The sequence below is a fragment of the Ochotona curzoniae genome, unplaced genomic scaffold (genome assembly GCF_017591425.1).
Source record: "Ochotona curzoniae isolate NIBS_2020 unplaced genomic scaffold, NIBS_Ocur_1.0 contig_3437, whole genome shotgun sequence".
NCBI classification, from domain to species: Eukaryota; Metazoa; Chordata; class Mammalia; order Lagomorpha; family Ochotonidae; genus Ochotona; species Ochotona curzoniae.
This window is the reverse complement of record NW_024465862.1, coordinates 21,301-48,680: the sequence shown is the minus strand read 5'-3', so window position 1 is coordinate 48,680 and position 27,380 is coordinate 21,301. Positions and strand designations below refer to the sequence as shown.

The 27,380-nt window shown below is 52.8% G+C and overlaps 1 protein-coding gene across 1 annotated transcript in view; it reads right to left on the bottom strand.

Moving 5' to 3' along the window:
* The window catches only part of LOC121156596 (transformation/transcription domain associated protein), a 98,458-nt gene extending 71,371 nt beyond the window's left edge, over window positions 1–27,087 (bottom strand). The window contains exons 1-20 of the mRNA XM_040980362.1: window positions 26,742–27,087; window positions 24,714–24,881; window positions 24,259–24,308; window positions 20,446–20,556; window positions 18,428–18,532; window positions 16,187–16,270; window positions 14,466–14,522; window positions 14,145–14,270; window positions 13,056–13,133; window positions 12,851–12,939; window positions 11,892–11,988; window positions 10,768–10,906; window positions 6,638–6,716; window positions 6,207–6,441; window positions 5,264–5,597; window positions 5,079–5,176; window positions 4,551–4,745; window positions 3,941–4,132; window positions 2,376–2,541; window positions 103–359 (exon numbers count right to left, since the gene is read on the bottom strand). Of these exons, the coding sequence (XP_040836296.1) occupies window positions 103–359; window positions 2,376–2,541; window positions 3,941–4,132; window positions 4,551–4,745; window positions 5,079–5,176; window positions 5,264–5,597; window positions 6,207–6,441; window positions 6,638–6,716; window positions 10,768–10,906; window positions 11,892–11,988; window positions 12,851–12,939; window positions 13,056–13,133; window positions 14,145–14,270; window positions 14,466–14,522; window positions 16,187–16,270; window positions 18,428–18,532; window positions 20,446–20,556; window positions 24,259–24,308; window positions 24,714–24,813 (2,592 nt within the window). The 5' untranslated portion in view covers window positions 24,814–24,881; window positions 26,742–27,087. The remainder of the gene's footprint in view (window positions 1–102; window positions 360–2,375; window positions 2,542–3,940; window positions 4,133–4,550; window positions 4,746–5,078; window positions 5,177–5,263; window positions 5,598–6,206; window positions 6,442–6,637; window positions 6,717–10,767; window positions 10,907–11,891; window positions 11,989–12,850; window positions 12,940–13,055; window positions 13,134–14,144; window positions 14,271–14,465; window positions 14,523–16,186; window positions 16,271–18,427; window positions 18,533–20,445; window positions 20,557–24,258; window positions 24,309–24,713; window positions 24,882–26,741) is intronic.
* Window positions 27,088–27,380: the final 293 nt, after the last annotated feature.

Genomic DNA, 27,380 nt, shown 5'->3' with positions numbered 1-27,380 from the left:
CCGCTGGAGTGCAGACAGACTCCAAGGATGACAAAATCCTCAGGAAAAAAACAGGAACGCATCTGGCGCCCCCTGCAGGCACTGAGGGGTCAGCACACTTACCTGCATGAGCTCAGCCCGCACCGGCTGAATGTGGTCGTACAGGAAATCCGGCTGCAGGTTGTCCACACACAGCTCCAGAGTCCGCAAGCCTTGGCTGACCAAGGTCTGAGAGCCATTGAGCGCGGACACCAGGGGATCCATCAGCATGGGCAGATAGGGCAGCAGAGAGCTCAGCCTCACGGGCACTGTGAGGCACAGCTCCACAAAGAGGTCCTTCATGTGCTGTTTGTGCAGGCCGCTCTGCAGCATGTTCAGACCTGTCAAGGAGAGGGCGGGGACTGACCAGCACCTAGCCAAGTGCACAGCCCAGCTGGCCCCTCTGATCACAAACACCAGCAGCAGGCGCTGTGTGCAGGACTCTGTGCCCTGCGACATGCCCTGTACCCACACCTGCCACCCCTCCCCTAGCGCCCACAGCAGGCTGAAGGCAATGACTGCAAAGCCACATTTCACACTCAGCACAGTAAATCTTATCTAGACATTATGCCCTTAAACCTTAAACTACATTTTAAGTCATTTTTCAAAACTCCTGTGACACTCTTTAGAAGCCCTCTCTGAAGTCACCGACTGCCACACGCTGACAACTCACAGCCTTCCTTATTCAGGCTCCCATCAGGACGCTATGTTCTTATGGAAACATTTGTTCTTCACTATGAGCAGCAGGACGGTGTGTGTGCCGTGTGCCGAGTCCCTCCCTCAGCAGCCAGCACTGGACCAAAGCCAGGAACCCAACCACCTATCAGTGCTGCCTGCCGGAGGCCACCTCAGCAGGAGCTGCCGTCAGGAGCTAGAGCCGCTCCAACAGGGGTGCACATCCGAGCTGCGGGCCCCGGGTCTGCCTCGGGACATTGGTTTTCAATTCCCCTTTTGCATATCATGGAGCCAACCCACCCACATTCGTGAAGATGAGCAAGTGTTTGCTGAATTCCCACCTGCCACCGCCCCCCTTAGGGTCAACAGCCAACAGGTCACCCAGCAGGGCACACCCATGTGGCACTGGCCGCAGCAGAGCTGCGAGTTCACCGGGGGGCTACCACAAAGCACTGGGGTCAGATCCAGGACCACAGAGGATGAGGAGGAGGGGCCCGAAGCCACGCTCCCAGGAGAGGATCCCCAGCAGACAGGAGGGGGAGACAGGCTGGGGACAGCAGCGCGCACAGGGAGGATGCCGAGTGGCCCAGCCAGAACGCCTGCAGACAGATCAGGCCCCCCAAAACCCTTCCCGGAGGACTTCCGGCACACCCTGAGCACAGCATCTCCTAAGCAGCTTTTCCCAACTAGTACTCATGAAAGAAAAACCCTTCAAGTCAGTTCACACCCACAAGCACTGCATGGACCCAAACTGCCCTTCAAGTGAGTGTTTTCAAAGCATTCTGTCCCTGGCCCTCCAGTGCTGATGTCTGACAGCAAAGGGCGGGCCCCCTTCCCGCCTGCCTGCTGACACAGCAAACAAAGCTGAAGCATATATCCTACCCACCTCCCTCCACACCTCAGCCCCACCCGCGTCAGAGGCCCACAAGGGCGGGCATTCCTCAACTCTCTCTACTGTATCAACAATATTAAAAAGAAAATTAACTCACAATTCCTAGTCACAGAAATTGTAAGCTCCTGTTCATGCAAATCACAAACTAACTAGAAAATACTAACAGCCTGCTTTTTCCCTCCTTTTCTCAACCTAGGCATCCCTGATCCGAGTTTTCCAACTCTAACACTTTCTTTCCAGACCTGCTTCCCACACACGAACTCTCCCAAACCTATTCAACCCGAGGAGGAAAGGCCTGAGCACGGCTCCTACAATGTCCCGGCGCAAGGTCACACAAGGCCTCCCCAACCACAACCTTTGCCAGGCACAGGGGATGAACCCCAACTGCCACACATGGCCACGCACAGCCACTCAGAGCCACACTCGGCCATACATGGCCATGCAGAGCCACACAGAGCCACACTCGGCCACACGGAGCCATGCACAGCCACACGGAGCCGTGCACAGCCACACAGAGCCACACTCGGCTACACGGAGCCGTGCACAGCCACACGGAGCCATGCACAGTCACACAGAGCCACACTCAGCTACACGGAGCCATGCACAGCCACACAGAGCCACACTCGGCCACACAGAGCCGTGCACAGCCACACAGAGCCACACTCGACCACACGGAGCCGTGCACAGCCACACAGAGCCACACTCGACCACACGGAGCCGTGCACAGCCACACAGAGCCATACTCGGCCACACGGAGCCATGCGTGGCCACACACTGTCCATGTCCTTACCTTGCAGGAGGTTTGGGAGGAGGGGTAGGAACTCCTGGTACAGGAGGTCATGGCTGCCCCCACCAATAGAGCGGAAGAGCGCCCGGAGCAGCAGGAAGTAGTTGTAGGGCTCCTTGGCAGTCTGCGCAAGCTCCATCGAGCTGTTGACGATCTTGTGCAGGTGAGGCTGTGGGGAAACAAAGGATGAGTGGGCTCCAGGCAGGGAGGCTGCCACGGCAACCCAGGAGTGCGAGGTAACTGAGACCAAGGAAGGCCTTGCTGCCACCCCTGTGCCTCACATTCCCTTGGTCTCCCTCACGTGGCAGCTGTGACGTGGGCCGGGTTGTTTAATGTGACACCTTTCGGCACACGTACGGCAGGGTACTGCACTCTGCTGGCACGGTCACTGCCCTGTGTATCGTGGGAGTACAGTACAGACTGTTTTCTGTGACATTCATTCTGGCACAGTATTCCGACACCCTAGCCTCTCGGTGTGTCCTACGGGCCGATCTGTCTTCTTGTGCGTCATGCTGCACGCTGCATCCAGTGCTGGCAACAATGAAAGCACCTGACGGGGCTGAAGTGCTAGCCACCTAGCCATGGGTCATGAGGAAGCCTTCTGCATCTTTACCTTGTCTGTTATTTCTTTTTAAATATTTATTTATTCATTTTTATTGGAAAGGCAGACAGAGAGGAAGATCTTCTGTCCGATGGTTCACTCCCCAAGTGAGCACAACAGCTGGAGCTGAGCCAATCCAAAGCCAGGAGCCAGGAGCTCCTCGGGGTCTCCCACGCAGGTGCAGGGTCCCAAAGCTTTGGGCCATCCTCTACTGCTCCCCAAGCAGGCCACAAGCAGGGAGCTGGACAGGAAGCAGGGCCGCCGGGATTAAAACCGGTGACCATATGGGATCCTGGCGTGTGCTAGGTGAGGACTTTAACCACTACGGCATCGCATCGGGCCCTAGCTTGTCTGTTATTGCAAACATCAACCTCTACACTCGCGCTCCCACTGTCTACCCTCAGTTTCCCCTGGAAAAAGCTCTGTTCAGATGCAAACAGTGGCAGCATCCAGCTTTCTGTGGCAGCTGAAACACTGTGCCTTGAGAGGAAATGAATTCTGGCAAGGTTTTCCTTTCTGCCACCTGCTGTTCTTAGCAGGTAACGGTGGAAAACTTGCGGGCATTCTCGACTCAAGTGATGAGATCTAACTGTGCAAGATCCTTCATTCTTCAGAACATGAAGTGAACACGAACCAATTCCTGGTCTTGGCTGCAAATGGAGAGGCAAACACGTGTTCTGAAAAAACACTGGCTGCACACCGTCACTTCCTTAAACATCAGTGGGCTCCAGCCTGACCGGGACAATCCACAGGAAGAGACTATTTGGCAGCACTGCTAATCTCAACATACAGGCTTACCTAACCTTCCACGTTTCTCCTCCTAAGTCATCAGATAACCCAAGCTCTGTTTAGAGACCAGGAAATGCTGCCAAGCAGGCAGCAATGCCACCGCATACACCAGTCACCCGGCTTCCCCTCCGAGTGAGAATCAGGTGTGAATACGGACACCCAGCTCGGGCAGCCTCACCTTCAGCATCTGCTCATTTTCAGCTGCAAACAAGGAGACGGAGCCAAAGACCAACTTGAACAGCTTGAGGTACAGGTTGGAGAGCTCCACGTTGGAGCCCATCTCTGGCAGGCGATCCAGGAGATACTCCACCAGAATGGTAGCGAACAGGGCAGAGGTAGTTGGATTCGCCAAGAAGGAATTGGCAACAATCTGGCAGGACGAGAGCCGCTTGTGAGCAGCAGACCGCCCCCCCCGCCCGCCCCACCAAACCCGAATCTGACGCTAAGCAATGAATCATTCACCCATGAGAAGGAAGCCCAACGGGACCGCTGAGCTCTGAGAGCTTCAAACACCAATTCTACGAGATTCTCACCATCAGAAACGAGCAACCTACGTGCAACGATGCTTAATTTCGTCTGGGGACCGGGACTGCTCATGGAAAGCATTTGCTAATGCCACAGCCCATCATTTCTCTAGAGCTCACTCGGCAAGCACAGCTTTAGGTGTGCTAGCTTTACAATCCAAAATACACGAAGCCAGGTGTTCAACTCACGAATAAGAGCTTCTAATCGTTTAAAACAACAAAAAGGGAAAAAACAAAACGACGACAACAAAAGGCCGTGTATACCTGAAGGGCGTAATTTTTTGAGATCCTTTCCACCATGTAAGGGACAGTAGTTTGAAAGATCTCTTTAAACGTCAAGGGATTCATCATGGTGAACACGCCAGCGAAGTGCTCCAGCACCTCCTTCTCCTCCTTCATTCGAACGGTCTGGCAGTTTGCTACGCGAATATAGGTCTGTCCGTTTCCTGCTATCTGGACCTGGTGTCGGGGGGAAGCAACGCCAGGTGTTAAACCAAAGACCACCTGCACGTCCTCCGCCGTGAACTCAGACCACTCGGCCCTTAAACTCAACAGGAAAGCCCCCCCCTCCCCATTTTAAGTTCACTTTTCTCAAGTGTGGAGCATCTTTAACGGTTCACACCGGGAAGAAAATGACAAAGCTCAGCTGTGTTCCCGTACATTCCACTGACGCTGTCTCCCCAGCCGAGCAGCCGAGACTGTCAAGGCCGACACGAGCAGGGGCCACGGTCAGGGCCCGCCCAGTCGCCTCGGCGCCCACCTTGCAAACGGCCTGCCCCAAAGCCTCTGTACCTGATAGATGTCCAAAGCCTGCATGGCGTACTTGACGAGCTTGATGTAGATCTGCGTCTCCTTGGGCTGTAACTGCTTGTTGGGGATGAACTGAGCTTCTGGAAGAGAGACAGCACAGTGAGTCACCAGGAACAAAGCCCGTGAGAACGCGGCTCGCCGGGGGGAGGCCCGCAAGAGCAGCATACCACCAGGCGCTTTACACGACGTTATGCCCCACGTGATGGTCTTGACGCCACACACCAGCGTCTTCACCAGACTTCGGCAGTCGGTGACCTGGAACGTCTGCTTGTCTTCCTTATCTTTCTCTCCTTGCTTCTCAAAGGGCGGCACGGGGGCGGGGGTCACAGGGGTGGCTGGGGTGGGAGGGGGCGGGGCTGGGGCGGGGCCCGGGGCGGCTGGGGCAGTGGGCACCCCGGGCAGGGCCGCTTCCACAGCTCCAAGTTCCGACTGAGGCTTGCACTTCTTAAAAATGGCAGCAAGCTGGTACCGAGCAATGGTGTGGAATTTGAGAACGAAAACCTAACGGGAAGACAAAGTCGAGGAGGGCACACACAAGTCAGATGCCAGTGGAGCCCCGAGGTCACTTGTCTGCTCTAACGAAGCAGGGAAGGCTGGTGACTGCTGGGCACCCCTCCACGCAGGCACACGCCCCACCCTCCCTCTGCCCAGGGGGTGACTGCTGGGCACCCCTCCACTCAGGCACACGCCCCACCCTCCCTCTGCCCAGGGGGAAGAGCAAACGGCCTGACCCAGAACTGCTACAGCGTTGGCCATGGGAATCGTATTTTATCTCTCACCCAGGGACCCACTAGTTCTTCCAGGAGGTGTCTATGGCTGTCTGAGCACTTGGGTGCTGTGTGAGTAAAGAACTCTTTCTAGCACTAAGAGTTCACACCGGCACATTTAGCCAACTCTCTCGGCAGTTCTCAGAGCAGTAATCGCCCTACCCCTACCTAAGGGATGAACCAGCTGGCACAGGCAGTTAGCATCCCACTGCCACCCACATGTGACTGGTCAGTGGGAGCCATGGACCAGACCAGGTGGCTTAACCGTGGGTCCAGCGAGGTGATGGGCCACCTGTAAGTTGGCTCAAGGCCAGGCAGGACCAGGAGCAGAGCCCGCTGGTACCTCGAGCATGCGCATCAGCACGTCTCTCCCATTGCCGCTCTCCTGCTCGCTCTTGGAGCGGATGCAGTCTACCAGGTTCAGCAGGAGCTTGCAGGACATGGTCTGGATGCTGCTGGGCAGGGACTCATCATCAATGTTCTTGGCAAAGAGTTGGACGGCGAGGGAGAGGTCACTGAGGGGCAGGTGCTGGCGAACATGGTGCACGAGGTCGGCCAGCGTGCTGTAGGCGAGGGGCCTGCAGACAGAAACAAGAAGCACGCTCAGGCCTTTGCACGAGATCCTGCAATTCTAACTCCAGCGGATACGTCAAGGCCCAAACGCTCGGGCTTGCTGAAAGACTCACAACACTGAGACCCACCAGCGGCTGGCCCAGACCTGGCTGGCCCAGCTGCTAAGCACCCCAACGTGACGCCCTGCACGTAGGCTCATACCTCAGGGTCTCCCGAGCCGTGTATCCCGAACCGATCAATATGGATTCATCAAACAGCTTATCCATGCATGGAATGAACTCTGCAAGACAAGCGCCACGTGTGGGTCACTCACAACCAAGCGTGGGATCAGGGTGGCCCAGGCCACAGCCTATCCAGCAGTCCACACTTGAAAGAGGGCCTCAGAAAGGACACCAACCAGAAAATCCACAGTCTAGGACAGTGGCTTGTGGTCAAAGGAGGGTCCTTTCCCAGTGCAGCTGCCCAGAGAAGCCCAAAGGAGAGATAGAAGGGACAGCATAGGCCAAGAGGCAGAAACAAGGTGTGAGGCCAGGCAGGTGTCATGAGGGTGGATCTGCTTTCTAAATCCTCTCCGTGACCCCGAGTCGGCATATCCAGGGAAACATGAAACCTGGCTGGGCAGTTCTGTCAGATCAGGGGGCTCTTCAGAGCTCGGCGGCAAGCTCACTGGCGCTGTGACTGCGACACAATCAACATTTCAGTTTCCTTCCATCAAAACTCTGAGACATGATGCTTGCTACCTGTTTAAGCCTCAGAAAACACCATGAGCTTCAAAACGTGCCCTTCAGTATCTCGTTTGATCAGGAGAAAATCTATACACAGCAAGCCATAAGGGGACCCTGCAAAGCAGGCCCCAGAGCACAGCAGGGGCTCCAGGCATGGAAGGCACCCTGGGCCACAGCCTGGGCACTGCACGAGCAGGGCAGCACTCTGCCAACCTTTGATGAAACCACACACGCTAGATTTCGGGGGTGAATTCTACCCCCCCCCTTTTTTTTTTCATTTATTTTTATTGGAAAGGCAGATTTCCATATAGGAGACAGAAAAACCTTCCATCCACTGGTTCACTCCCTAAGTGGCCACAATGGTGGGAGGTGAGCCTATTCGAAGCTAAGAGCCAGGAGCTTCTTCTGGAGCACCACATGGGTGCAGGGTCCCAAGGCTTTGGGCTATCTTCTACTGCTTTCTCAGGCCACAAGCAGGGAGCTGGTTGGTGTGGAGCAGCCAGGACATGAACGTGCACTGAGCCATTGTGCCAGGTCTCTCTGGGGTGACCATGAAAACGTGCTTTAGAAACATCTCTGTTCCTCCCAGAGCCATCCACATGTAGTAGTCCCACCACTGTCTGTAAGACTCACTGATATTAACAAGAACTATGTTAACTAGGACCGTAGCCTTCCTATTCCCACCTAAAACCTGCGTAAGGAAGCCCCGTGGCACCTCTGAGTTTGCTCTGATTTACAAACTGGTGGCAAATGAAACATTTAAATACAGAAAGTTCCCAAGAAAAGTGACAATCATCTGTAAGGAACCAGACATAGCTTCACACTAACAGGCTGGGGAGAACAAATACATAGGTACTTTTAAATCATCGATCAATATTGATTTTTTTTTAAAGCATTATGTTCTTATGCATAACAATTAGCATAAAAGGAGGACAGGAGGGGGATGGTCTCCCAACCCTGGAGACTCCCAGATCCTCACCAAGGACTATCAGTCTGAGCCCCAGGGACTAGATCCCGACCACCAAGGAGACCACGGGGAACTGGAGTGCCCTCGTAGGCCGAGGACTCTGAGGTCCCCACTCCCTATTGGATCTCCCACACGGGCTGCAAGAAGCCAGAACCCTCCTCACAAGGTCTAATGACATCGGAACAACAGCCAGGAGCCCTGAGCAGTCCTCAGAAACAGAAGTCAACTTCCTTCGGGAGAGGAGCTTTCTCTGGGCCTTACTTAGCTCTAACTTTGGTTCCCCACTCTCTCTTGCAATGGCCATCAGGGTGGCTCCAGAGCCCCCAAAATTTGATCAGACAGAGAGAGACCAATAAAGAAAGCTTAAAACACACAAAAAAAGGTCAGCTTGGACTCCCATATGCTTTACTAGGTAGGACACAAAGATCAGTTACTCCTCACTAAGGTATTGACAATTTCTCTGCACACTCCTCCTAAAACTGTTCTGTTCCAGGGCCCAGTGCCGTAGCCTAGTAGCTAAAATCCTTACCTTGAGCGCACTGGGATCCCATGTGGGTGCCGGTCCTAATCTCAGCAGCTCCACTTCCCATCCAGCTCCTTGCCTGTGGCCTGGGAAGGCAGCAGAGGACCCTGCACCCACACGGGAGACCTGGAGGAGGCTTGTGGCTCCTGGCTTCGGATCGATGCAGCACAGGCCATTGCGATCACTTGGAGAGTGAATCATCGGACAGAAGATCTTCCTCTCTGTCTTTCCTCCTCTCTGTATATCTGACTTTGCAATAAAAATAAATAAATCTTTAAAAAAATATGTTCTTGGGGGAATCCTATAGCCTATGAAACTGTGTCACATAATACAATGTAATTAATAAAAAAAAAGTTCTGCTCCTCAATCGTTAACATATGGCATGTTAGTTACAAGCCTGTTTGGACTATCCTAAAATTCACAAAGCTCAGTAAAAATCATGCTTGAATACTATAAGTTGTTAAATATAAATATGAATATGAAGAAGAGAAAGGCATGAGACAGCTGAACAGTACCCTATAACCATTTTAAGGCTTATAGCAGTCGGTTATGTATAAACTAAAATTGAGATGTCAATCAAGTAGTTACAGGATGTGGTTAAGAACTTGCATTTTCTGGGCCTGGCACAATAGCATAGTGGTTAAAGTCCTCTGCCTCGCATGTTCCAGGACCCCACATGGCTGCCGGTTCTAATCCCGGTGGCCCCACTTCCCATCCAGCTCCCTGCTTGTGGCCTGGGAAAGCAGTCAAGGACGGCCCACAGCCTTGGGACTCTGCAACCGTGTGGGAGACCTGGAGGAAGTTCCTGGATCCTGGCTTCGGATCGGCTCAGTTCCAGCCGTTGCAGTCGCTTGGGGAGTGAACCGTGAGACAGAAGATCTTCCTCTCTGTCTCTCCTCATCTCTGTATATCCACCTTTCCAATAAAAATAAATAAATCTTAAAAAAAAAAACTTGCATTTTCTAACACATTGGTCACTGAGTACCATTGTCAATTGACTCCATGATGTTGTAAATTTCCACGGTTGTGGCTTTTCATTGGAGCGGATGATATTCTGCCAGCTCTGCTTTCAGATCAGGGACAGTCTCCCAATGAAACTGTTGAATTTATCTGGACAATAAGATGCTGGACTCTCTGCATGGTCCATGTCCGCAATGATGGAATTATGACTGGTTATGAGCTGTAATAATATGGACGAAATCAATACGAGGGGATGGCTTGGGGAAGGGTTGGGGGAATCTCAGAACTTATGGAACAGTGTCATAAAATTAAATTTTAAAAATTAAGCATAAATACAGAAGCAATCCATCATTTGCACAGCAAGGGGAATGAAAACGCTGCTCAGAGCTCACCTAAGGACTGTGAGCTGTGTGTCAGCCCACAAGCAAACAGAGCTTTCAGTTTGAAGACATGCAGGGGCCAGCACCAACGCTCAGCTGGCAAATCCTGCATGTTTCAAGTGCTGGTAGCTCACATGGGTACTGGTTCATGTCCCGGCTATTCCATTTCCCACCCAGCTCCCCGCCTGTGGCCTGGGAAAGCAGCAGAGGACGGCCCAAAGCCTTGGGACCCTGCACCCACATGGGAGACCTGGAAGAAACTCCTGGCTTCAGAATAGCTAAGCTCTGGCCACTGTGGCCATCTGGGGAGTGAACCAGTGGATAGAAGCTCTTTGTCAGTCCTTCCTTCTCTATAAATCTGCCTTTCCAACAAAAATAATAAAAAGAAAGGCAATCAGAAGGCACAAAAGTATTAAACGACTCCATTAGCTATGCTAAGGAAATTATTACTTCAGTCATGAAATCGTAGAGAAGATAAAGGGTGACCCTGCCACGAGGCAAGAGGAGGCAGGCAGAGGCAGAAGCAGGCCTCAGGGAGGGGGCACTGCAGAGGCAGAAGCAGGCCTCAGGGAGGGGGCACTGCAGAGGCAGAAGCAGGCCTCAGGGAGGGGGCACTGCAGAGGCAGAAGCAGGCCTCAGGGAGGGGGCACTGCAGAGGCAGAAGCAGGCCTCAGGGAGGGGGCACTGCAGAGGAAGAGCACCCCCACACGGCCCCAGACACCGCGCAGAGGGATACCGAGCCCACGCCACGGACGGCCACGGCAGGCCAGACGTACGGTTTCGCAGCTCCGTGGTAAGGATGTGCTTTGCGGCGATCAGGAGCTCCTTTCGGAGGTGTGCGGTCTCTGCTGGACAATTTGAAAGTAACTGTAGCATGCCTTTCACCATCTGCTGCGAGTACTTGGTCACCAGCTCCTGAAAAGGCAAGGAGCAACTGTCACCGACAGGGGAAGGACACACGGCTCACAGTCAGCGAGAACCCACCACTGCGGGAGACCCAGAAGGGCCTGCACGTGTGTGCCTGCACGTGTGTGCACTGCCAATGCGGAAGGACACACAGCAACACACGAAGCCGCCGCCTGCACACAGGCTGACTGCACTCCCCCCCCTCCCCTTCCCACAATGTTGTGTAAGCGGGGAAAAGCGGCAATTAAACACTCAGTCACCCCAGGAATGTGGGTTGTGGGGGGCTCCAGTGCTGATTAACCCAGGATACCTCTAATCACAGCCTCCCCTGAAGTGTTTTTGGAAGGTTAAGTTCCCAAGATAGCATCTAGATTGTCTAAAAAAGCACTGCTTTGGAGGGCCGGGGGGAGAAAGGGCGCACTTGGGAACACCCACACTTGCTAGCTCCCATCTGCTTCTTCACCCGCCATCCCCAGCCCTGAAGAGCAGGTGCCCCACTGGGAGGAGAGGGAGGAGCACTGCCTCCCAGCCTACAACAGCAGGAGTCAGAGCTGGACTCGAACCCAAACTCTCCAAGGGAAGCAGGCACCTACCCACTAGGCTAAAGACCCACTAACCCAGGCTTCCCCTGACCTTCCAGTCTCTCAGCGCTGTATACCATCGTGATCTAAATACACTTAAGGTGGGGGGAACTTTTCATGGTTTTACGCTAAATACTCCAGCGTACATATTTTCATGTTATGACTTTCTGGAACAGGTAGCACAGCAAAGGTAGAAAACAAATCAGAGTTTGCCAGAGCTTAGAGGGGAGAAGAAGCTAAGTTTAACGTGCAGGAGAACGTTGCACGAGGATGGGAAGGCTCTCCACTTTGATGTGCTGGTGATTAAGAAACTTGAAATTCAAAGTGCACATCTACGGCAGGTACATCTGATCATATCACACACAACGTGAAACTCAGCACATGCAACACCAACCCACAAGTGACAGATTTACCTGGTAAATTCTGATGATATAAGCTAGAAATGACAAAGTTTTAATCTGGGCAGCGATGAAGTCAGCATACAACTCCTTGTTGTAAAGTTTGTGTTGCCTGAGTGGGAACGGACAGGAGTTGCAGCATTAGTGCCAGCCCTTCAGTATGCCTCCAAAGCCACCAACTACTCAACCCCATGGCTCAGGTGGCATTGCCAGCCCTTTGGTATGCCTCCAAAGTGCCCACTCCTCAACCCCATGGCTCAGGTGGCAGTGCCAGCCCTTCAGTATGCCTCCAAAGTGCCCACTCCTCAACCCCATGGCTCAGGTGGCAGTGCCAGCCCTTCAGTATGCCTCCAAGGCTGACGACTCCTCAACCCCATGGCTCAGGTGAGCACGTGAGACGAGAGCAGCAGAGCACAGACCACTAACACTCCACACCGCTGCAGCCCCGTGGAACGTGGCCGGCCTTGAGTGCCACAGCCCCAACAGCTCACCACATCGTCCCACCACAGCAGCACTACAACCCTTCCCCAAGGAGCCACTGCGACTCAGGCAGGACGAGCCGGCACACCTCCCTGAGAGGGGCTCCCTGGCAGACCCTGCCCTGAGCCTCAGCCGGAGGGGCTCCATGGTGTTTGGTGCAAGAACGGCCTCAGAGCACAAAGACAGTCAGCCGGTCAGAGGTGCCCAGGCAGGTGAGAGGAGGTAGGAGTGACACGTGGACCCCAGATGGGAGAGTACAGCAATACCGCACAAGACGCCACAAGTGCACAATCCACACCAGCACAGGTCATTTTCTCAACCTCCCAAACCACGGAACTGCACAAAATCTCATCACTGAGACGCGAGCACAGACCCACATAGTTCACAAAAATTCTAACATCCACCATTTTCATGTGTTAAGAACAGCAACAGCAAGTGCACTAGGACTCAAAACCGCATCCCCGTCAGGCAGCTGGTGTCCGGGGAAATCTCACCTGGCTTGTGCAGATACCTGAATGGCAATGGTATTCATAATCAGAGGCACAAACTCAGCGACAACATTGTGGATATTTAGCTTGTAGAGCTAAAAGCAAACACATCACATGTTGGAACTGGGACAGCAATCACAGGGGCTTGAGGAGCTCCGTCGGCGTGCTGTCCCACGCACACCTGCCATGAGGATCAGAGGGGCACACTTACCTGGTACATTAACACAACAATGATGGGCAGCTCCGCCAGCACCTTCAGTGAAAGCGACCCTCTGGGGATGACGGAGTGCTGGGGGCATGCAGAGAGACGTGGTGAGCGCCAGCTCAGGAGCCCCATGCCCACCACCCCACGCCCCACCACACTAAGGCGAAAGCTTTTACGCTTTGCAACATCAGCACCAAGAGTAAATGCTTCGGGAAAAGTTAACGTGCCAGAAATTCAAATTTAAGATACAAAAATTACTCCCTATCCCTCAGACACAGTTCCACTCAGGTACTTCTCCTACTTATTGTACAACAGGGCTGCTGGTGTGTTGCTGGTGACTGGCTATGAGCAATTATGGACTGAGAAATAACGCTCTTCACAGAAGAGGACTCATAAAAAAGTTAAGAAAAATGTCAGATTCAAAATACAAGTGGGCTATGGCTGTGAACAGGCAAGAATAAACAAAACCAACCAACCGGAAAAACCAGACCCAAAGGAATGACACACAGACAAGTACCTAATTCAAAAATTCAAGAGAAGAGGAACTAGTTTCATAGTCTCAAATTCATCCTGACACCAATGGAAAAACTCCGCACAATCATCTGAGTAAGGCAACCAGATGATACAGTATTTTGAAGCTGATACACAGTAACTATGCCACCTGCACCTGCAGACTCAGCGACACTCCCCTCAGGAAACCCCACAGGCAGGCTTCCAGAGGGGGAGAGCAAAAGGATCCATCACTGGGCCTCCCTTCCAGAATCAGAAACCCCAGTGGAGGCTGGGACGTGCCCTGAATCACTGTCTGACGATTTGATCTGCGGTTTCAACAGACCTCGTTAATGCCACAAGACGCAAGGGCAGGGACAGAACGGAGTCCCCCAAGCAGGGTCTGCCACAACCCTACACCGTCATCATTACGCCCGAGCCTCAGGGGTGCCCAGCAGCTCACTGCTGCCACAAGCAGCTGCACAAGACAAACACCTCCAGAGAGCCGGCGTGCAGACGGAGGCGCCTGCGAGGTCAGCCCCTCACTCCTCCCTCGGTGGGGCGGAGGAGCACCGGCATGAGCCACGCAGACGAGCGCACACTTACCGTGCGTGTCTCGCTGTCCTCCCGCTCAGGATTCACCTTCACGGCAATCGTTGTGATCATACCAACCATTTCCGGGGCTGGGACCGTGTTTTCGGGGATCACCTGCGGGTTCTCAAAGTAGCGGTTCTAAACAGAAGGAGAGAATGGCGGGCTACAGTCACACACACTTGTGCTCCCCAGAATCAACCAGACACCAGGCAGAAGAAACCAAAACTAACGGTCTCCCTTTCATTGTTTCTTCAACCAGACTGCTCCAACTTCCCTTCAGAAAAAGCAACAGATAAATGTAACTAATGGATTCAAGCTGCAGTGAAAACATACCACTACTTTTGGAAGCTCCTTGTAAATCTGTTTCACAAAATCCAAGAAATGATGAATCTAGAAACAAAACAGAAAAAAAGACACCTTCATTACAGAAGCTCGATGCTTGCAATAAATCAAGATTTCAGTGCTCTTATGTAAGAACTCATAAATCAGGTAAGGAAAATGCCACATAAAATACAAACAGGCCACAGACATGAACAAACAAACTGACTTCAAAGGACTGCCAAGCAAGGAGAGTCGCTCATTCAGACAGAGCCAAGGGCAGAAAATGAACAGAACCTCTTTCAGAAAGCACACATGGTGCTGCAGGGCTATGACCGAGGAGGATTCACTAGTGCAGAAGGTGCCACAGAGCACAAAAGCTCCCCAGACGTCACAGGCAGGTGCTTCCCAAAGTCCATGCACAGAAGGAATTGGGTACTAAGTTCCTCCAGTGTTAAATGTGCTAGACACATTCCCGGAACTCACCCAGGGTGCCGCTGCCAGGCCCAGGGTGCCCTGCCAGGCCCAGGGTGCTCCCACCAGACCCAGGGTGCCGCTGCCAGGCCCAGGGTGCCCCCTGCCAGGCCCAGGGTGCTCCCTGCCAGACCCAGTGTTCCCCTGCCAGGCCCAGGGTGCCCCTGACATGCCCAGTGTCCCCCTGACACGCCCAGTGTCCCCCTGACACGCCCAGGGTCCCCCTTGCCATGCCCAGGGTGCCCTGCCAGGCCCAGGGTGCTCCCACCAGACCCAGGGTGCCCTGCCAGGCCCAGGGTGCTCCCACCAGACCCAGGGTGCCCCTGTCAGGCCCAAGGTCCCCCTGCCAGACCCAGGGTGCCCCTGCCACGCCCAGGGTGCCCTGCCAGGCCCAGGGTGCTCCCACCAGACCCAGGGTGCCGCTGCCAGGCCCAGGGTGCTCCCACCAGACCCAGTGTCCCTCCTGACACGCCCAGGGTGCCCCCTGCCAGGCCCAGGGTGCTCCCACCAGACCCAGGGTGCTGCTGCCAGGCCCAGGGTGCCCCCTGCCAGGCCCATGGTGCCACTGACAGGCCCAGGGTGCCCCCTGCCAGGCCCAGTGTGCCGCTGCCAGGCCCAGGGTCCCCCTGCCACGCCCAGGGTGCCCTGCCAGGCCCAGGGTGTCCTGACAGGCCCAGCGTCCCCCTGACACGCCCAGGGTGCCCTGCCACGCCCAGGGTGCCCCCTGCCAGGCCCAGGGTGCTCCCTGCCAGATCCAGTGTCCCCCCTGCCACGCCCAGGGTGCCCTGCCAGGCCCAAGTTTTACGTTGTTTCTCACCTCAACACCCTACTCTGCTTCCTGCAGCTCACTCTGGCACCAAGGGCACTATAACACTGACTATTCTAGAACAGTTCACAGCACAGACTCAAAGCTAGCGTCCCCCCAAAGTCACACAGCCGTGACCTGCACAGCAGAGACCCAACCCAGCTGCGACTTCTGAACCAAAACGACAAGCAACTTCTGCCGAGACAAAATAAACACTGCAGCAACCCAGACAGGCCCGCCAGCTGGACCGGCTAATACATTTCAATTTCTGAACAAATCCAGCAAGCACCTGAGACTGACATTCGAAAAACAGAAAGCAAACCCATGAAGAAGTGCTCCCAGTTTAAGCTTCATTCCCAACACATAAAAGCAGCACACAAACAAACGTCAAGAACAAAGCACCCACAGAGCTGGCGGAAGTCGGCACTCTGCCGAGTCGCTGTCAGAAGCAACTTACTTCTTGTGTGATTGGTGGCCGGAACTGTTTATGCAGCTCAATAATTATTCTTAGGCAAATAAGAACGTTTTCTTCATTTTCCGTCTGAAAAAAAAAAAAGCATTAAAAAAGTTGCACTTCTGAGGTCTTTTTGGATACTCATAAACCCAGAGACCATCATGACTGGGACCATCCCACCAGCAAGCCCACTGGGAGCAACTGACCAGGAACAAAGGTCTTAGCGGCCCAACTGACACTTTTCACAGCTTGAAAATAGACTGAACACACCAGATCCAAACTCAGAAACTGCACACGGACATGAGACCACAGAGGCCGATGCCACATCTGACCTCATGTGTCAGGGTCACAGTTGAAGTGCAATATACAAGACTACCTCCAGGCTATACGTACCACATGTACACTTTTATATATATATATTTATATAGTGTTTATTAAACCAGGGACCTGTCAGATGGCTGGGTTGGGCCGGTGGAGGAACAGAGCGCTCACAGCCTGGAGGGCATCTCATGGGACCAGCCCCCACACTCCCGTGGCCACAGAAGGCTGGCTCCTGCGTGGCACCCCCACATGTGCCCAACGCCACTATTACAAAAGTGAACAGATACAACTCCCGTCTCCTTTTACAAACAACAGGTCCCCATCCCCTTGCCAGCAGAGGAGGGGAATAAGGGTGAAACGGACATTCTGTCAAAAAGGCAACAGTGTTTACAAAATGAAGACAGAAGGAGGGACAGGCCCAGGGCTGCAAACTGAGACCTGCCCCAGGAGCCTGTGTGTGAGTGTGAGTGTGTGCAAGCCAGAGTGTGTGTGTCCTCAGGGTACCTGTGTCCAGGAGGCTCTGGAAGCTCACGGATGGGGCCCCAAGACCCACGAGCTCTGTAGGGGAACTCTTAGGGGCAGAGCTTCAGGGTTGATTCCCATCCTGAGGTTGGGGGACCCCAGTCCAGAGCAAAGAACTTGCAGGGCTGGGATGAGTGGGTCCCAAGCTTCCAGGGGTCCTGAAAGAATTGACTTTGCCCAATAGCACCTCACAGCTGGGCACAGGGCTCTGGGACACACCTCCGCGGGCCTGCCTGTCCCCAGGCAAACCTACAAAGTCTGAGATTTCCAAAACCCACAACCTTTCCAGTGCCTAGAATCTCGGTAAAGGACTACAGCCACCTTGTATTGTGAAAGATGAGAACGACGGCCTAGTGACCGCTGCTGAGCATGGCAACTCTGCGAGGCAGCGACACCCACACGCCACCCGACCAGGCGAGTTCTCAGAGAAGTTAAGCAGCAAGGCTTACAAAGCCCAGGCATGAAACAGCACAGCCCACACCTGACCCCAACACGATGCCTCTCCAAGCTCATCCTCCCAAGGGGCCATCCAATCAATTCACCAATCTTCAAGTGCGCCAGCTTTCATAAAAATGTGAGCTGGGGACATGGAGGAAAGGGACAATTCACACTTTTTTTTTAAAGAAAGTTGTCTTCTGGGTTTTTATTCTGTTGTTCTCTTTTTTTAAAGGATTTTTTTTTTTTTTTTTTTTGCAAAGTCAGATATACAGAGAGGAGAGAGAGAAAAAATTCTTCCATCCATTGATTCACTCCTCAAGTGATCGCAACGGCTGGTGCAGCGCTGATCTGAAGCCAGGGGCCAGGAACTTCCTCCAGGTCTCCCACGCGGGTGCAGGGTCCCAAGGCTTAGGGCCGTCCTCGACTGCTTTTCCAGGCCACAAGCAGGGAGCTGGATGGGAAGTGGGGCTGCCAGGATTAGAACTAATGCCTATATGGGATTCTGGTGCGTGCGAGGCGAGGACTTTAGCCCCTAGGCTATTGTGCCAGGCCCAACAGTTTTTTTATTCCTAGGGCAGGCCTTGTGGCATCACAGCTAAAGCTACCACCTCTGACACTGGCATGAACAGTCTCAGGCAACCCACTTGCCATGCAGCTGCCTGTTAATGGCGTGGGCTAGGAAGGCCAAAGTGCGCCTGCCCCCCACATGGGAGACGAGGAAGCTCCTGCTTCCTGCCAGCCTAACCCTGGATGTTACAGCCATCTTGGAAGGTGTCTCTCCCCACTCACTTCTCTCTCAAATAAATAAATAAATCCTTAAAAAAAATTTTTTTTTTATTCCTGTGAATCAGAACCTAAGCGAAACAGCAGTTGTAGAACACTGATTTTTTTACCGCGACAAAAAGAATTACTGCAGGTTTCTGATACAGCTCCCTACAAAGACGTCACTCCCCCAAAAGTTACCTCTAAAAAGCGGAACATCACAGACAAAACGTTTTTTGTATGAGGACGAAGATGTTCATTGGTCGGTATTCTATGAATTATCTCCAGTACTAGTTTCCGCAGTTGCTGGTAAGGAAAAACAAAGAAAGATAAAGCACATTTGCACCCAGCACGAGTCAGACCAATTTAACTGCAATCCAAAGTAGATACTGCCAATTCCCACTCAAAAATCCTACAAGTGCTTTTCAAAGAATTCACAGAAAATGTGTACTGCAAAAAAAAAAAAAAAAAAAAAAAAAAAAAAAAACAGAACAGATTTTGAAACTTCTTCCCACAAAACAAACTTGTACCAACTTGCTAACATCAAATCTGAACGGGCTCTAGTCGGGAGGCATTAGCCAGGATGAGGCACCAGGGCGAAAGGAGCCCCTAACGTCACTAAGACGAATTCTGCTCAAGTTGAAGAACGAACAGCAAACTTTGAATATTCCCCCACTTGGGCTTCACCAAACTACTGGTGCTTTACAAAAAAAATCCTGGGGGACACTGCCCGTAGGAACCAAACGGGGGGACACTGAAAACGCAGCCCATGCACGTCAATACAGGTCAATCCGGGAGGAACAAATGCATCCTGTTTGTGCCCTAACTGAAGAGGAATGAGGTGCACACAACAGTCAATACGGCAGACGTGCCACCTGGCCCAGCTCCCTGGGGCGCTGGAGTGCGGCCGCGCCCTGCTGATGGGTCCCTAACTGCTGCTCAAGGAGCAACAGGCGGATCACCCCCTTACAAGCTCCAACACAAACACAAAGTAACAATGTGGCCAGGTAAGGAGCAAGGTCACAGCCAGCTTGCTGGGCTCCCCAGGCACTGTGCGGACCTCCTGCAGGGCCAGCCTACAGCCTCGGCTCATTAGGAGAGGGTTTCAAAAAAGCCAAAGCTTTAGCAGAACACTCGGCTTCCCCCGGCTCTGGTCAGGACTGCTCCAGCCCGCCCTCCCTCAACACCAATTTGGGGAGAGAGAGTTTTAATGGACAATCCCCACGCATCAACTCCACAGGCCTCATTTGGCACCTTCTGATTTGTTTCCTAATGGTAGGGAAAAAAAAAAAAAGCTAAAGACCCCCTGATTTTCTTTAGATAACAATGTAAAAAAGACAGCAAAGACAAGGCTAGAGACCCAGACCCCCTCCAGGGAGGTTAATAAACTGTCTCCAACTCAATGAAGTTGATGTTGAATTTTTCATTGGATTCTTTTCATCAATCTTTTGGAAGCCCCTTGTATAACCAAGTATCAATCAATTAAGCCTACTTTCCCCTTTAAGTAGTATTTCCTGAAGGATTCTGTGGGAAAAATATGGAGTGAAGATGAAAAAAAAAATCAAACAAGAACTAAATTGACTTCACTGGTATTATGGAAATCTGTTAAAGTTCCTTTTCAGAGATGTATGTTTAGGTATTACCCAAAAACAGAGCTTGGGACGCTGGCAAACTGGAGAGCTCGGCTTCAGTGCCAGCTACTCCACACTGCCAACCCAGCTTCCCGTCGGCGCCAACGGCCCAAGGACTTGGTCCTGGCCTCGGTCTGCCACGGGGCTTGCTGTTACAGCCATCTGGCCAATGAATCAGCAAACAGGAGGCATCTTTTGACTGTCCCTGCCTCTGTCATTCTTTCAAACAAGTAAGTATTTTTTAAAAGTACTAAAACAAAGTATGTGGAAGAGTGTGACAGATAAAACGAAACTGGTCATGTGTAAGAACTGAAATGAGTGACAGCGGGCGAGAGGTCTAGGGCTGCCAGGAAAGCACTATTGACAACGTGCTGTGCGCATACACGCACGCTCAACTGCAAATGAACACAACATAAAGTGTCAAAAGACAGCCAAGACAAAATAAAACCACGACAGCTAAGCGAGGAGGTCACGGCTTCGGACAAAAACCAATGGCAGCTCATCTTCCCGGTGGCACCAGGTGAGTGAGCCCAGGCCGCAGTGCCCGGCAGCACCACCCACTCTCGCCCCTCTGGCTGCACACGTTACCTGGGCCGGCTTCTCCTGAAGAAACTGGACCTCTCCGTCCTGAAGGAAGGTAAGAAACCGCGGGATAATATGTTCCAGGAATGTAGAGTACTGGGGCGACGATGTCACGTTCTAACGGCAGAGAGGAAAGAAACACCCTTTAAGTGTTTGTGTATTTATTTTTTACTTCAAATTCACATATGACCTCAACACGGTGTGGAAACCACTCCGCAAGGCCAAGCCACCCCCGGGTTCTGTGCTGAGAGCGCTCCGGCTGCATCAGGACCACTGCTGCTCCGGAAATCCAATTTAACGGCCCGGGGAAGGCATCAAATGCAGAGCAGAAGATGAAAGATCTGAGGCTGCCTCATCCCCGAAGGCCATCCTCCAAGAGGAGTCTCCCAAGAGCAGTGAGGTGCCTCAGCCACGCAGAGAAACCCACGCCGCCCGGGGCTCCGTGCAGAGAGCAGGGCCAGGACGCAGCCGCACGCCCACCAGCTCTACACAACACAGCTTCTCCCCACACTCTGCGGGTCACAGCACAGCATGACCCAGGTACTCGGCCCCTGCCACCCTCGAGGGACCCCCAGGAGTCCCAGCCCAGCTCTGGCCACCGCAACTTACAGATGGAAAATTCTGTCCTTCCCTCCATCTGCTTTTCAAATCAGTATCTGACTCAATCTTACTAGCATTTACCCAGTAATTCAAAGGCCCATACAGAGACTAGGAAGCATTTTATCTGTTGAATCTAATCTTACTCTCTGCGTAAGGCCTTATCATTCCCATAACAAAAATAAGAAATACAACTTTCTCATCTCTTTGGGAAACTAACCAGCACCCCAGTAAACCTTAAAGCTGTGCAGACTTTGAGATGCCTTTTGTCAGGTGCGGAACAAGGAACCGAGCCAGACAGTGAATTCCCAGGGAAATACCCACAGTGCAGCCCACGGCCACCAGGCTCTCCGCCTGCGTGCATTTCCTGATGTGCTAAGCAAGCTGCATCCAGGCAGGGCCAAAGCTGCAAGCTGAGACAAGAAACCACACAACCGAGGTAGCCCAAGCGGGCAGAGCGGGCAGGGCAGAGGGCAACGGGCTGCTTCCCTGTCACGTTCCTTGGAGTGGCAGGGGTACGGGCCGCACGAAGGGCAGCAGGGTAACGCTTGCCAGAGTCTGACTTCAGGAAGGCATTACAAGTGGAGCACAGTTACCATAATGGAGTTCAAGTCCAGGCAGAGGGCAAAGACCTACTTCACACCCTGATAACATGCCAGCCACCACTCCCATGTGGCTAGGAGGACCACGACGCCAGCCCTCACAGAGCCACAGCTGGGCATCTGCTGAGCATGGAAGCTGAATTCCCCCAACAAGTTACAGGGTCGCTGGGAACCTTGTGTTTTCCAGAGATTCTCCTAGCCAAAAGGAGCTCTACGCAAGCTCAAGGAGTCAGCTGAACAACATACTACAACAGCTGCTATCAACACTGAATAGTCGTGTGGCTGGTACCGGAGTGCAGGGAGTGAAGCGGCCACCTGCAGCACTGGCATCTCATATGGGCGCCAGCTAGTGTCCTTGCTGTTCCCCTTCCGATCCAGCCCCTTGCTAAGGCCCCTGGGAGAACAGCAGAAACTGGCCTAAATGATCGGCCCCTTGCTACCCACATGGGAGACCTGGAAGCAGATCCTGGCTTTGGCCTGGCCCAGCCTTGGCTGCGGAGGCCTTTAGGGGAATGGGCCAGGGGGTGAAGTTATATCGCCCTCTGTGTCTAACTCTATATTTCAAATAAGTAAGTAAATATTAAAATGTAGGCCCAGTGTGAAAGAATAGTGGTTAAAGTCCTCGCCTTACATGCACCGGGATCCCATATGGGCGCCAGTTCTAATCCCAGCAGCCCCACTTCCCACCCAGCTCCCTCTTGTGGTCTGGGAAAGCCGTGGAGAATGGCCCAAAGCCTTGGGACCCTGCACCCATGTGGGAGACCCGGAAGAATTCCTGGCTCCTGGCTTCGCATTGGCTCAGCTCCAGCCGTTGTGGCCGCTTCGGGAGTGAACCATCAGATGGAAGATCTTCCTCTCTGTTTCTCCTCCTCTCTGTATAACTGCCTTTCCAATAAAAATAAATAAATCTTAAAAAAAAATCTTAAAATGCATTTATGTGCATAGAGTCCCTATCACAATGCATTAAGAATGTCGTCAGCATAAACCAAACTTAACCACATGCAGAGAAACAGGAAGCAACTATAAACAACCATCATGAACACCATCCACAGGGTACAACCTCAATTATGGACAAGGAATTTACAGAGAAGTAAAATCCATGTAGAATCAAATAGAAATTCATTTTTTTAAAGATTTATTCTTATTACAAAGTCAGATATACAGAGAGAAGGAGAGACAGAGAGGAAGCTCCTCCATCCAATGATTTACTCCCCAAGTGACCACAACAGCCAGTCCAAAGCCAGGAGCCTCCACCAGGTTTCCCACTCAGGTGCAGGGTCCCAAGGCTCTGAGCCATCCTTGACTGCCTTCCCAGGCAGGTCACAGGCAGGGAGCTGGATGGGAAGTGGGGCTTCTGGTATTAGAACTGGCGCCCATATGGGATCCCGGAATGTTTAAGGCAAGGACTTTAGCCACTAGGCTACCGCACCAGGCCCCAATAGAAATTTGATAACTAAAAATCAAAAAAAAAAAAAAAAAAACTAAGAAAAAAAGGGGCTAGAACAGTAGCCTAGTGGCTAAAAGTACTTGCCTTGCGCGCGTTGGTATCCCATATGAACTCCGGTTCTAGTCCCGGTGGCACTGCTTCCCATCCAGCTCCCTGCTTGTGGCATGGGAAAGCAGGCGAGGACGGCCCCAAGCCTTGGAACCCTGCACCCACATGGGAGACCTTGGAAGAGGCTCCTGGCTGTGGATCAGCTCAGCTCTAGCTATTGTGGCCCTTGAGTAGTAAATCATCGGATGGAAGATCTTCCTCTCTGTCTCTCCTCCTCTCTATATATCTGACTTTCCAATAAAAGTAAATAAATAAATCTTAAAAAAAAATAAATAAACCCCAGCAGATAAGTAGCCAGTACTGTGGCATAGTGTGTTAAGCCACAGCCTGCAGCACTGGGATCCTATAAGGGTATCAGTTCAATCTACTCCCAATCCAGCTCCCTACTGATGCACTTGGGAAAGCAACAGAAGACGCCCCGAATCCTTGGGGTCCTTCACATGTGAGAGACATGAAGACAGCCCTGGTTTTGGTCTGACACAGCCCGAGCTGTCGCAGCCATTTAGGGAGTGAAGCAGATGGAACATCGCTCCTCTGACTCTGCTTTTTCCATGTAACTCTCTTTTCCACATGAATAAATCTTAACAACAAACAGGAGCTGGTGCGGCTGCTGACGGATCCAGTGGAGGACCCAGTCGAAAAGAACAAGCAGGAAAAGAATGATGCGAGCCCAGTTCTCTCAAGAACAGAGCACCGCACAATGTGAGGCCCCCAAAGAAGGACTGTGCACGAGGAAGGTCACCCAAGGCCTGAGCAGCGCAGCCGCACTCAGCCTAACACGGCATCCACAACCTGACTGCCGAGCACCTGGCAAGGCCACCACTGGGACAGCAGGGTGTTAAGACAGCGCTAGGGTCTGGTGATCCCCTAACACTAGTGTGGAGAGGACAGATAAGGCTACATACTAAGTTGCAAATTTCAATTTTGAATACAACAGGAAATAAAATACAAGAATTTGTAACTCTGGAGTTGTTACGTAAGAAACTGACCCACATGGCAGCTGCAGGGACACACAGCAGTGTGGGCTGGCCTCAACATGAGAAACATAAAATACGAAGCTCATACCTCAAAATTCTCGCTAACTTCTTGCATCATTTTTAACTTTGTTTCATCAGCTGTAAAAGACAGAACAAACCATCAGGCAACGGAAAGCAATTAAAGACGTTCATGAAGTGACTAGATTCGTGCAGCTTGGGAGAAGCAATCAGATCTTATCAGTTTTGCTGTCACGGCCCAACGAAGGCACTTAGCTAGTTCCCTACACCCGGTCACACATCCACACACAGACACACAGCAAACACACCGACAAGGACGGACACACACACACACACACACACACACATGCGCACACGTGCACATGCCTCTTTGGGGATCCAGCCTATTTTGCTCATCATTTTGCTTCTCCATAAAGCAGGACAAACCAGGATCACACGCATGCAAGCAGCTCCAGGCCCACGGCCGCCGACCGCGGTGCAGGAGCCACGGCAGCGTGCTGCCCCGGGCAGGCAGGACCCACTCACGTGTGTTCACATCCGTGAGAGCTGCCACAAACTGGAGGTATTTCTTCATCAGCGTGGTTTGGTCAACCACGGTGGCCCCTTGCGTCGCGACAAACGCCATCTTGCTTTTGGGCTGGTTTACGCCTCACCAGACGGATCTTAGGTCCATCAAGTTCAAATTCAGCCAGCCTACGAAAAGGAGCAGCGGGTTAATCAACTGATCAGGGACGCCAACTCACAATCATGGGCAAAATCCTTCCTAAACCTTTCTATCCATAAACCCAGATTATAACAGGATCCCGTCTGCTTCTCCGGGCATCCAGTTCATGCGATCCCTTCTCGTCTGCTACTTTCTTGGCCTGACTCTTAGGAAAGCAAACGCTGTCCTTTCCAATTTTTCCCTTCCTACCCCTAAGCCAGGGGTAGGCACACACTTGCTGTAGAAAGCCAGATGCTAAGTAAGCATTTTGGTCTCTGTGGCAGGGGTCTGACACCACTCAGCTTTCTCGTCAGTTACAAAGCAGAAGCAGCCAATCAGCGACCAGGCAAAGGTGACTGCGATGAAGCTTTACCCAGGGACGCTTCTACACGAACCTCGCGTCATTCTTGTCCATCACATAATACAATTTTGCCCAACCATTAAAATTGTCAAAACCATTTCCAGTTCACGAGGTTGTTTGAAAACAGGCATCAACTGGGGGTTGGCCCCACTGTACTCCGGCAATCTCTGCCCCAGGCGGTCTGGGATTCTCAAACTTCATTGTGCAATAAAACCCCCAGGTGTCAGGGTTGGCTGGTGGTGTAGACTAAGCTATCGCCGGCAACACTGGCACTCCCTGTGAGCACGGGTCTGAGTCCTGGCTGTTCCACTTCTGACCCAGCTCCGGGCTGGTGATCAGGGGAACAGTGCACAATGGTCTGAGTGTTTGCGCCCTGCACTGGCATAGGAGACCCGGCCAGAGTTCTAACCCCTGGCTTGGGCCTGGCACAGCCCTAGCCACTGTGGCCATCTGGGGAGTGACCCAAGCCACAGAAGGAAGACCTGTCTCTCTTCCTTTTTCTGTAACTCTATACCTTCCAAATGAATAAGTAAATCTTTAAGACCTATTTATTTTTGCTTGGAAGATTCACACGGAGAAGGAGAAACAAAGAAGGCAAGATCTTCCATCCACTGGTTTACTCCCCAAATGGCCACAAACCACTGGAGCTAAGCTGATCCAAAGCCAGGAGCCAGGGGCTTCCTCCAGGTCTCCCATGTGAGTGTGGGGTCCCAAATACTTGGGCTGTCCTCCACTGCTTCCTCGGGACATAAACAGAGCTGGATGGGAAGTGGGGCAGCCAGAGCATGAACTGGCATCTAGATGGGATGCTGGCACTTAAAGGAGGAAGATTAGCCTGTTGAACCATGGCGCCAGCCTCAGAATAGATAAACCTTTTTATTTTAAAAGAAAAATTACCAGGTGCAAAAGGTGGCAACCATCACTTGGGAAACGGGCTATTTACAGCTTGCACAGCACTGGGTTCTCAGAAAACACCCCTTGAAATGAGCCAAGGTTTCTAACGGCACCTCAGCCACCACACTGAGAGCTGCCCCTGCAAGCCGACACACAGTTGCGGATCTGGTTTCTGCCCTATGAGCTGGTGGGCAGGGCAAAAGCTGCCACCCAAGATGTGGGCACCCTAGATGGGTGTCCCCGCTGCTTCACTTCCCATCCGGCTCGAGTGCAGGTGCCCTCAAGGGCTGGGCCGTTAACCCACAGGAGACCAGCATGAAGCTTCTGCCTTCAGCCTGGCCCAGTGCTGGCTCCTGCAGTCATCCGGAGGTGACACAGGTGTGAACCAGCAGATGGAATCTCTCTCTCTGAGACTTTCAAATAAATACATTTCTTTAAAAAAAAAAAAATAGCTGTGCACATAAAGTGCATCCCACCCCCCTCACCACCACCAAGCCATTTTCTTTATACAATTCACTCTGCATTAAATAGGTTTGGTTCTCCATCTTCAACACAATCCGCCATCACCACAGATCTCGCACTACGGGGTCCACACCTTCACAGCTGACCGGACGCCCAGGGCAAGGGGGACACGCGGACACCTGCCGGCTGCTTGGGGCCACCCTCGGGACGCTCGCGGGGTGCGAGGTGGGGCCGGAGGAGGCCCACTTCTCGGCCGATCACACAGACGATCGCGTCCGGGAGCGACGGAACTGGCATTAAGGCCAAGGCGCCCAAGGACTCGGCCAGCCCTGCTGAGGCGGGCGGGACTGAACCCCAACACCCCAGGCCCACACCCCCCAGCCGGAGGGGCCCAAGATCCAGGGCGGGAGCCCAAGAAAACGGGATCCAAGAAAATCCAGGACCCAAGAAAAACCCCTTTCGTCCAGCCTTTTCAAAAAAAAAAAAAAAAAAAAAACCCTTGGTGAAGGCTTGCAAACCCTCCTTCACGGAAGTCCTCCATTTCCCGGGGACCCCCGCCAGGCTCGCTCCTCTCCCCGCGGGGATCCTGACAAATCCCCGCGGCCCATGCCGCCCGCCCTTCGCGAAGCGGCTCCCAGGGCCGCGGAGGCCGAGGGCCCACGCCCGGCTGCCCACGGGCCCAGGAGGAGAAGGCCGGAGCCCGGCGCCCCGGCGCCCCCGGCCGCCCAGCTGCAGCGAACCTGCGGGGCGCCGCCGGGCCGCAAGGGGCGCT